An 11278-nucleotide genomic window follows, 5' to 3' on the forward strand; every position below is an offset into this window, starting at 1 on the left:
CTTGTATGAAGGTGAACTATGGGACCTGTACACTGCTGACCTGGGTAAGCTTAGTTGTGGATGAAGGAAGTGTTGAAGCTTCGGGAGCCGGTGGCTGAGCGGACAGAACACTGGACGCGTGATCCTGTGCTCCCGGGTTCGATCCTGGGCGCCGGAGAGAAACAATGGGCAGAGTTTCTTTCACCCTATGCCCCTGTTACCTAGCAGTAAATAGGTACGTGGGAGTTAGTCAGATGTCACGGGCTGCTTCCTGGGGGGTGGAGGCCTGGTCGAGGACCGGGCCGCGGGGACACTAAGCCCCGAAATCATCTGAAGATAACCTTAAGAAGCTATATCTTGTGCCCATCCTGGTCCTCACTGCTCTCTCTCATCTCTGGCCTCATGTCTTTTCCTCCAAGGAGTGCCGGACCAACCGGGCTGTGGTGGGTATGTGGGCCTGCGGGCCGCTCCAAGCAACAGCCTGGTGGACCAAACTCTCACAAGTCGAGCCTGGCCTCGGGCCGGGCTTGGGGAGTAGAAGAACTCCCAAAACCCCATCAACCAGGTATCAACCAGGTAACCAGGTATGTCCACACTCACACTTGATGAAATAATTCACAAACGGATGATATAATTTTATCTGAAGAGAATCATTCATCCAGCAAACTCATTCAAGTCTCTCCATGCACTCACTCATCACTGGCTACTTCTACTTCTCCAGAAATAATTTAATTATTAGGAAATACAACTTAAGAATGAATATTTTGACTGGGGTAGCGGGTGTACAGGCCGGGGTTATGTTAGCTGTAGCTGGATAGTTGGAATAATTAAGGAACTAACGTCACACAGAGCTGAATTACCGACAGCCATTTTGAGTTCAATTCAAATCAGATCGATGCTCTATGAGCTGTGTGTCTGGAGTGGTTTCGAACCGGGATAGTCGCGGATTCTGTTGATGTAGAATACTGAGGTGTGCAAATATATAGAACATCATGATATTAATATATTTTAGTTCTACTACTAATTGTATCACCTTAATTTTGAGATATGTATAGATAATATTTATCATCTTTATAATTCTTACTAAATGGCACTCACTTTATGCTTAAAATTTATTACTTTTGTGTTTAGATCTAGATCTGATTTAGATCTAGATCTGATTTAGATCTAGATCTGATTTAGATCTAGATCTGATTTAGATCTAGATCTGATTTAGATCTAGATCTGATTTAGATCTAGATCTGATTTAGATCTAGATCTGATTTAGATCTAGATCTGATTTAGATCTAGATCTGATTTAGATCTAGATCTGATTTAGATCTAGATTTAGTATGTAATGAATATACTGTACTTTATATGTAAACATGACCAGTTATACATGTGCTATCTGTATGAATTAAGATTTTCATTTGATTCATTTGATTTGGTTTTTGTGTGGAAGAAACACAGACTGAGGAAAAAATTATTATAATATTCAGATTGATGGAAGGAGCAGATGAGGTTCCTTAGTGACGTGATATTGAGGTTGCTTAGTGACGTGATATTGAGGTTCCTTAGTGACGTGATATTGAGGTTGCTTAGTGACGTGATATTGAGGTTGCTTAGTGACGTGATATTGAGGTTGCTTAGTGACGTGATATTGAGGTTGCTTAGTGACGTGATATTGAGGTTGCTTAGTGACGTGATATTGAGGTTGCTTAGTGACGTGATATTGAGGTTCCTTAGTGACGTGATATTGAGGTTGCTTAGTGACGTGATATTGAGGTTGCTTAGTGACGTGATATTGAGGTTGCTTAGTGACGTGATATTGAGGTTGCTTAGTGACGTGATATTGAGGTTGTTGAGGGACGTGATATTGAGGTTGCTAAGTGACGTGATATTGAGGTTGCTTAGTGACGTGATATTGAGGTTGCTTAGTGATGTGATATTGAGGTTCATTAGTGACGTGATATTGAGGTTGCTAAGTGACGTGATATTGAGGTTGCTTAGTGACGTGATATTGAGGTTCATTAGTGACGTGATATTGAGGTTGCTTAGTGACGTGATATTGAGGTTGCTAAGTGACGTGATATTGAGGTTGCTTAGTGACGTGATATTGAGGTTGCTTAGTGATGTGATATTGAGGTTCATTAGTGACGTGATATTGAGGTTGCTAAGTGACGTGATATTGAGGTTGCTTAGTGACGTGATATTGAGGTTCATTAGTGACGTGATATTGAGGTTGCTTAGTGACGTGATATTGAGGTTGCTTAGTGACGTGATATTGAGGTTCATTAGTGACGTGATATTGAGGTTCCTTAGTGACGTGATATTGAGGTTGCTTAGTGACGTGATATTGAGGTTGCTTAGTGACGTGATATTGAGGTTCCTTAGTGACGTGATATTGAGGTTCCTTAGTGACGTGATATGACCATCGTCACACCACAAACTCCACAAGAGTCATTAACCTGTATCACTGTTGTGTCACTATATGACTGACTTGTAGCACGGTAAGGAACACTCCGGACACCCACTGGAATTGGTAGCTGTCTGAACGATACGCCACTTCGTCTCTTGCTTCTAGTGCTCCGGGAAGATCCAGGAAGATCAGGGAAGATCTGGGAAGATCTGGGAAGATCTGGGAAAATCTGAGAAGATCTGGGAAGATCCGGGAAGATCCGGGAAGATCCGGGAAGATCCGGGAAGATCCGGGAAGATCCGGGAAGATCTGGGAAGATCTGAGAAGATCTGGGAAGATCCAGGAAGATCCAGGAAGATCCAGGAAGATCCGGGAAGATCCGGGAAGATCCAGGAAAATCCGGGAAGATCCGGGAAGATCCAGGAAGATCCGGGAAGATCCAGGAAGATCCAGGAAGATCCGGGAAGATCCGGGAAGATCCGGGAAGATCCTCTGCTATTATAAGTCCCGCATGTTGTCCTCCCTGTGTCGCCTAGTACACATATGACACACAGAATGACACATAGTATGATACACATATGATACGTAGTATGACACATAGTATTATACAGTTTTGGTGTACATGATTTGTTCCACTTCTAGGCAGCTGGTGTAAGCTGTACTCTCTTCATAATGTCTTTAAATCGACTCTCTCATAAAACTGTTTCATACTTTGAAAAGAAAAATCAATTTAGCCGCACTTTATTTGTAATAAAATAATTGATAACCAGCAAACCATCATAAAAGTTAATTACCAGAGTGTGGGGAGAAAAGAGTCCTGAACAATTTTGAACTTGCGCAATTTTCCGCGAGAGGCAGGCCGGAGCTGGAGAGATATTGCCCATTTTCCTGTACCAGATAAATTGAGCCAGGAGCCATCTTGGCGGCCATATTGGGAGAAGTCTGCCCATAGCACATCCGGGTACTCAAGCTGGACATCGTCTCCAGGTAGCAAGAAAACTTGTTGTGAAGAGAAGAGCTTCCGGCCAATGGTCTATATCTCCTCCTGGGGCATTTGGGGCCGTGGCTGGAGCGGTCATTGGAGTGTACTCTAACAAGGTGTAGGGGAGGGGGTAGTTGTAAGGGAAATGGGGGTGAGTGTAGGGGAAGGGAAGGGTAATAATGTGTGGTTCACTGGAAGTGGAAGGAGGTGGAGGGGGGGGGGGGGTGATGTAGTCTCCATCTCTCTCCACCTGTTAATGGTAGGGGTATTGTCTCTAAGACTCACAGGTCCACAATATTGGTGGATGTGGGGAGGTGGGGAGGTGGGGAAGTGGGGGGATGGTTGGTGGGGATGGTGATAATATTGGGAGTTTGTGTCAGCTGCTGGGTAGGTGTTTGTTTGTTAAATTTGTTTGTTTGCTTGATAAAAGCCTCGCTGGGTGTTTGGATGTTGGTGTAGAGTGATATTTCTTATATGTGAGATCCCTGAGAGGGTTTGTTTACCTTCCTGTGTGTGTGTTCTCAGCCAAGGTGATCGTCTGGCAGCACTCACACTCACTGTACTCACTACTGTGGCAAGTTCAGAGGTATATGTGGTTATAATTATGGTGCAGGGTATGGTGGATGGTTGGTTAGGTGGTGGACGGGAGGGATAGACCTCGGGTTACAGATCTGTCAGTGGTTAGAGACGCTTTCAGACCGTATCAATGACAGAGCTTTGGTTTTGGAAGACACAACTAGGAATCACTTGTAAGGAGGAAGACCCAAGCCACTATGACAGTACAGCACATGCGAGGATTACGAGAACGAAGCTTTGGTAAATGAATGAAGGAACAGTGTCCAGCCACTTGAATCATCGGGAGATCGAACACTGACCTTGCAAGAAGCAGGGTCGTCGCTCCAACTAGAAAGAAGCCATGTACAGATGAGGTAACCCAACTGGGCCTCGAGTTCCCAACCTGTCTCCGTTAGTTCGATTAGTTTATTAAAAAAAATAAAAATTCTTTCATGTGGACGATTGCAGAGAGGTAACATACTGGGTTGAGAATGACCAATATCACAATTTAGACCAGGGGAAACCCAATTTTCTCTGGCTAAAATTCTTTCTAACGTCCCTGTGGCTCATATGAGTCCTTAAGTTTCCACCTTATATCCTTGTAACTCATACCTCTCAGCTCCGGGACTAGTCTGTTGGCATACCTTTAAATTTTCTCAAAGTTAATCTTGTGTTTGATTAGATATGGGCTCCAAGCTGGAGCTGCATAATCCAGGATTGGTCTGACATATGTGGCATATGAGGTTCTGAATGGTTCCTTACAGAAATTTCTAAACGCAGTTCTGATGTTAGTTAGTCTTGCATACGCCGCTGATGATATCCTTTTGATGTGGGCTTCAGGCGACTGAATCGTTGTGGGAGCGTAGTGTTGGTGTGTGGGTGTCGGGTTGTTGTGTGGGTGTAGTGTTGGTGTGTGGGTGTAGTGCTGGTGTGTGGGTGTAGGGTTGGTGTGTGGGTGTAAGGTTGGTGTGTGGGTGTAGTGTTGGTATTTGGGTGTTGGGTTGGTGTGTGGGTGTAGTGTTTGTGTGTGGGTGTAGAGTTGGTGTGTGGGTGTAGTGTTGGTGTGTGGGTGTAGAGTTGGTTTGTGGGTGTAGTGTTGGTGTGTGGGTGTAGTGTTGGTGTGTGGGTGTAGAGTTGGTTTGTGGGTGTAGTGTTGGTGTGTGGGTGTAAGGTTGGTGTGTGGGTGTAGTGTTGGTATTTGGGTGTTGGGTTGGTGTGTGGGTGTAGTGTTTGTGTGTAGGTGTAGAGTTGGTGTGTGGGTGTAGGGTTGGTGTGTGGGTGTAGGGTTGGTGTGTGGGTGTAGTTTTGGTGTGTGGGTGTAGGGTTGGTGTGTGGGTGTAGGGTTGGTGTGTGGGTGTAGTGTTGGTGTGTGGGTGTAGTGTTGGTGTGTGTGGGTGTAGTGTTCGTGTGTGGGTGTAGGGTTGGTGTGTGAGTGTAAGGTTGGTGTGTGGGTGTAGTGTTGGTGTTTGGGTGTTGGGTTGGTGTGTGGGTGTAGTGTTTGTTTGTGGGTGTAGAGTTGGTGTGTTGGTGTAGGGTTGGTGTGAGGGTGTAGGGTTGGTGTGTGGGTGAAGTTTTGGTGTGTGGGTGTAGGGTTGGTGTGTGGGTGTAGGGTTGGTGTGTGGGTGTGAGTGTTGGTGTGTGGGTGTAGTGTTGGTGTGTGTGGGTGTAGTGTTCGTGTGTGGGTGTAGGGTTGGTATGTGGGTGTAGGGTTGGTGTGTGGGTGTAGGGTTGGTGTGTGGGTGTGTGGGTTGGTGTGTGGGTGTATGGTTGGTGTGTGGGTGTAGTGTTGGTGTGTGGGTGTAGGGTTGGTGTGTGGGTGTGTGGGTTTGTGTGTGGGTGTAGTGTTGGTGTGTGGGTGTAGTTGTGAGGTGTGGGTGTAGGGTTGGTGTGTGGGTGTAGACTTTATGTGATTGTATAAGGTGGTATTGTTATTATAGATATATAAGTGGATAGCTGAGCCAAGGGCTAGGAGGAAGGGATAGGGGGGCGAGTGACCCCCTCCCCTAAACAGTCCCACAAGACGACATAAGTGCCAAAACGTCTCAATCCACCGCAATATCAGTGCCACCTGGTAGAAATCTCAGGTGCAAATATAACCCCACCTGGGAAGGTCTCTCTCACGTCAAGAAACTCTACGGAACTGACGCCCAGAATTTGGTTACTGTCACCCAGACGTCGGGGTTAAGCTACCTTCCTCCTCTCTCTAACTGGTATTCGACGCCATTAAACATAAAAATTTAAATATATTCGACGCCATTAAGCATAAAAATGAAATAAATTCGACGCCATTAAACATAAAAATTAAATATGTTCGACGCCATTAAACAAAAAATAAATATATTGGAAATGTTTAAACATTAAAATGGAAAATAACCATCAGGGGAAAGTGCGAAGCCATTAAGACTATACAGCACTGGGAAGGGGTCAGGATAAGGATCTGGGGTGGGACGGTGGGAAAGGAATGGTGCCCAACCACTTGTGGACGGTCGGGGATTGAACGCCGACCTGCATGAAGCGAGACCGTCGCTCTACCGTCCAGCCCAAGTGGTTGGGTTTAAACATTAAAAGTAAATGTGTTCGACACACTCAAACATAAACAGTACGCCACACTCGCGTATTGTTAGGTGAACAGACGCACTAGGCGAAGGAAAATGTAGCTGAAATCGCTTTCCCTCTCGGGATTCGAACCCAGGATCTGCTAGAAATGGGACGGTGTGTCCTCCACACCTGCTAGCACATTCACAACACAGCATGGCAGCCTTGTGTTGCATGATGGCAGCCTTGTGTTGCATGATGGCAGCCTTGTGTTGCATCATGGCAGCCTTGTGTTGCATCATGGCAGCCTTTTGTTGCATGATGGCAGCCTTGTGTTACATCATGGCAGCCATGTGTTGCATGATGGCAGCCTTGTGTTGCATGATGGCAGCCTTGTGTTGCATGATGGCAGCCTTGTGTTGCATGATGGCAGCCATGTGTTACATCATGGCAGCCTTGTGTTGCATGATGGCAGCCTTGTGTTACATCATGGCAGCCTTGTGTTGCATGATGGCAGCCTTGTGTTGCATGATGGCAGCCTTGTGTTACATCATGGCAGCCTTGTGTTGCATCATGGCAGCCTTGTGTTACATCATGGCAGCCTTGTGTTGCATGATGGCAGCCTTGTGTTACATCATGGCAGCCATGTGTTGCATGATGGCAGCCTTGTGTTGCATGATGGCAGCCTTGTGTTGCATGATGGCAGCCTTGTGTTGCATGATGGCAGCCTTGTGTTGCATCATGGCAGCCTTGTGTTGCATGATGGCAGCCTTGTGTTACATCATGGCAGCCTTGTGTTGCATCATGGCAGCCTTGTGTTGCATGATGGCAGCCTTGTGTTGCATGATGGCAGCCTTGTGTTGCATCATGGCAGCCTTGTGTTGCATGATGGCAGCCTTGTGTTGCAGCATGGCAGCCTTGTGTTGCATCATGACAGCCTTGTGTTACATCATGGCAGCCATGTGTTGCATGATGGCAGCCTTGTGTTGCATGATGGCAGCCATGTGTTACATCATGGCAGCCTTGTGTTGCATGATGGCAGCCTTGTGTTACATCATGGCAGCCATGTGTTGCATGATGGCAGCCTTGTGTTGCAGCATGGCAGCCTTGTGTTGCATGATGGCAGCCTTGTGTTGCATGATGGCAGCCTTGTGTTACATCATGGCAGCCTTGTGTTGCATCATGGCAGCCTTGTGTTGCATGATGGCAGCCGTGTGTTACATCATGTCAGCCTTGTGTTGCATCATGGCAGCCTTGTGTTACATCATGGCAGCCTTGTGTTGCATGATGGCAGCCTTGTGTTACATCATGGCAGCCATGTGTTGCATGATGGCAGCCTTGTGTTGCATGATGGCAGCCTTGTGTTGCATGATGGCAGCCTTGTGTTGCATGATGGCAGCCTTGTGTTGCATCATGGCAGCCTTGTGTTGCATGATGGCAGCCTTGTGTTACATCATGACAGCCTTGTGTTGCATCATGGCAGCCTTGTGTTGCATCATGGCAGCCTTGTGTTGCATGATGGCAGCCTTGTGTTGCATCATGGCAGCCTTGTGTTGCATGATGGCAGCCTTGTGTTGCAGCATGGCAGCCTTGTGTTGCATCATGACAGCCTTGTGTTACATCATGGCAGCCATGTGTTGCATGATGGCAGCCTTGTGTTGCATGATGGCAGCCATGTGTTACATCATGGCAGCCTTGTGTTGCATGATGGCAGCCTTGTGTTACATCATGGCAGCCATGTGTTGCATGATGGCAGCCTTGTGTTGCAGCATGGCAGCCTTGTGTTGCATGATGGCAGCCTTGTGTTGCATGATGGCAGCCTTGTGTTACATCATGGCAGCCTTGTGTTGCATCATGGCAGCCTTGTGTTGCATGATGGCAGCCGTGTGTTACATCATGGCAGCCTTGTGTTACATCATGGCAGCCTTGTGTTACATCATGGCAGCCTTGTGTTGCATGATGGCAGCCTTGTGTTGCATGATGGCAGCCTTGTGTTACATCATGGCAGCCTTGTGTTGCATGATGGCAGCCTTGTGTTGCATCATGACAGCCTTGTGTTGCATGATGGCAGCCTTGTGTTGCAGCATGGCAGCCTTGTGTTGCATCATGGCAGCCTTGTGTTGCATCACAGCAGCCTTGTGTTGCATCATGGCAGCCTTGTGTTGCAGCATGGCAGCCTTGTGTTGCATCATGGCAGCCTTGTGTTGCATCATGGCAGCCTTGTGTTGCATCATGGCAGCCTTGTGTTGCATCATGGCAGCATTGTGTTGCATGATAGCAGCCTTGTGTTGCAGCATGGCAGCCTTGTGTTGCATCATGACAGCCTTGTGTTGCATCATGGCAGCCTTGTGTTGCATCATGGCAGCCTTGTGTTGCAGCATGGCAGCCTTGTGTTGCATCATGGCAGCCTTGTGTTGCATGATGGCAGCCTTGTGTTGCAGCATGGCAGCCTTGTGTTGCATGATGGCAGCCTTGTGTTACATCATGGCAGCCTTGTGTTGCATCATGGCAGCCTTGTGTTGCATGATGGCAGCCTTGTGTTGCATGATGGCAGCCTTGTGTTGCAGCATGGCAGCCTTGTGTTGCAGCATGGCAGCCTTGTGTTGCATGATGGCAGCCTTGTGTTGCATCATGGCAGCCTTGTGTTGCATGATGGCAGCCTTGTGTTGCAGCATGGCAGCCTTGTGTTGCATGATGGCAGCCTTGTGTTGCATCATGGCAGCCTTTTGTTGCATCATGGAAGCCTTGTGTTGCAGCATGGCAGCCTTGTGTTGCATGATGGCAGCCTTGTGTTGCATCATGGCAGCCTTGTGTTGCAGCATGGCAGCCTTGTGTTGCATGATGGCAGCCTTGTGTTGCATGATGGCAGCCTTGTGTTGCATGATGGCAGCCTTGTGTTGCATCATGGCAGCCTTGTGTTGCAGCATGGCAGCCTTGTGTTGCATGATGGCAGCCTTGTGTTGCATCATGGCAGCCTTGTGTTGCAGCATGACAGCCTTGTGTTGCATGATGGCAGCCTTGTGTTGCATCATGGCAGCCTTGTGTTGCAGCATGACAGCCTTGTGTTGCATCATGGCAGCCTTGTGTTGCATCATGGCAGCCTTGTGTTGCATCATGGCAGCCTTGTGTTGCATCATGGCAGCCTTGTGTTGCATCATGGCAGCCTTGTGTTGCATCATGGCAGCCTTGTGTTGCATCATGGCAGCCTTGTGTTGCATCATGGCAGCCTTGTGTTGCATCATGGCAGCCTTTAAAGTCAGTCATGGAAACACAAATGTCCTACAATAATTCTAATGAAAACCATCGGATTTCAGCTTTTAAAAAGTATATTTATTTTGACCTATGGGTGATGATTTTCAAGATGAAATGGTTTCGTGGAGACACTTGCTGTACCATTGTGGCATATTAGGAAGTAAGATAGCCCTGCGCCTTCCCTCAATGTTATCTCCTTCATCCATCTCACGTGTTATCTTGTTATCTTGTCACACCACACCACCACCACCACACTGGCTGGTGGTAAGCCAGTGGTGGCTTAATCTTTCGAGAGCAGCACTCACTAAGTACTCCCGTATTCTCCCTTTACCCGCTTAACTCTGGCGTATTAGATAGCAAGTCTGTATATAGAACTCTCAAGAACAGTTGGTCAAAACCAGAAGAAATCTGGCGTGATGAGAGGCGGGAAAAATGCAGAGATGGTAGGGTCATTGTGGGCTAGTTTATATTGGCCGCGTTCACAAGTTTACCGTCTGTTCGCCGGCTGTTTGGCCTGCCTGTTTGTCTGTCTGTCTGTTTGTATGTGTGTGTGTCTGTGTGTGTGTGTGTGTGTCTGTCTGTCTGTCTGTCTGTCTGTCTGTCTGTCTGTCTGTCTGTCTGTCTGTCTGTATCTAGCAGTCTGCCTGTCTACATATATGACCTCCTGTAATCCTGCCCGTGGACCAGAATTTTATATATCAACAGACACAGAGACAGGGAGGAGGAGTGGCACTCCTAATAAAGCGGAAATGGAAGTTTGATGAGCTGGAAAATCCGGGTACCAATGAAAGCACGAGCTTCATACATGGAACTCTGACAGTGGATGGGAAGAAGATTGTAATCTTGATACTCTACAATCCCCCACCAAACAGTAGAAGGCCCAGGCAGGAGTACGAGGACAGCAACAAGACATGTATGGATGAACTGCAGAGGGCAGCAACTTTAGCGCATAGAATGAGAGCGAAGCTGCTGGTCATGGGGGACCTAAATCACGGAGAGATAGATTGGGAAACGAGGAATCCCCATGGCGGGGAAGAGACCTGGGGAGCGAAGCTGGTAGACGTTATTGACAGGAATTTCCTAACACAGCATGTGAAGGAAGACACAAGGGAAAGAGGAGGGGATACGCCGAGCCTGTTAGACCTGATTTTTTTACCCAGAATGTAGAAGACATCGAGCAGTTGGAACATGAAATACCACTAGGAGCTAGTGACCATTGTGTCCTAGCCTTTGACTACATGATGGAGCTTAAAATTGTGACCAAAGGACAAGAGGTCCGGGAAAGGAGACTTGATTACAGAAAAGGGGACTACAGAAGGATAAGGGACTACCTGGGAGAAGTGCAGTGGGAGGAAGAACTTAGAGGAAAAACAGTGCAAGGTATGATGAACCAGGTCATATTGAAATTCAAGGAGGCTGAAGAGAGATTTATTCCAACAATAAAGGAAAAAAGCAGGAGGGAATATAATAACCCATGGTTTAATAGACAGTGTCAGGAAGCAAAGGTGAGAAGCAGGAGGGAGTGGAGGAAGTACAGAAGACAAAGGACAGAGGACAACAGGATTAGATGTAACAGA

General features: G+C 47.2%; 2 protein-coding genes across 2 annotated transcripts in view; one reads left to right on the forward strand and one right to left on the reverse strand.

The window, feature by feature from the left end:
* Positions 1–441: 441 nt before the first annotated feature.
* 5-HT2B (5-hydroxytryptamine receptor 2B) overlaps positions 442–11278 on the forward strand; it is a 434870-nt gene continuing 424033 nt past the window's right edge. Inside the window, exon 1 of the mRNA XM_069325468.1 lies at positions 442–563. The gene's annotated coding sequence lies outside the window, so the exon portion shown is untranslated. The remainder of the gene's footprint in view (positions 564–11278) is intronic.
* Positions 1363–2253, reverse strand: LOC138365366 (uncharacterized). The gene has a single exon (XM_069325673.1). It carries the CDS (start codon positions 2251–2253, stop codon positions 1363–1365), a length of 891 nt encoding a protein of 296 aa, XP_069181774.1.

The sequence above is a fragment of the Procambarus clarkii genome, chromosome 16, assembly GCF_040958095.1.
Source record: "Procambarus clarkii isolate CNS0578487 chromosome 16, FALCON_Pclarkii_2.0, whole genome shotgun sequence".
NCBI classification, from domain to species: Eukaryota; Metazoa; Arthropoda; class Malacostraca; order Decapoda; family Cambaridae; genus Procambarus; species Procambarus clarkii.

Excerpts from the sequence above, each read along its gene's own strand:
- LOC138365366 (XM_069325673.1), bottom strand. The coding sequence starts at position 2,253 with ATGAACCTCAATATCACGTCACTAAGCAACCTCAATATCACGTCACTA.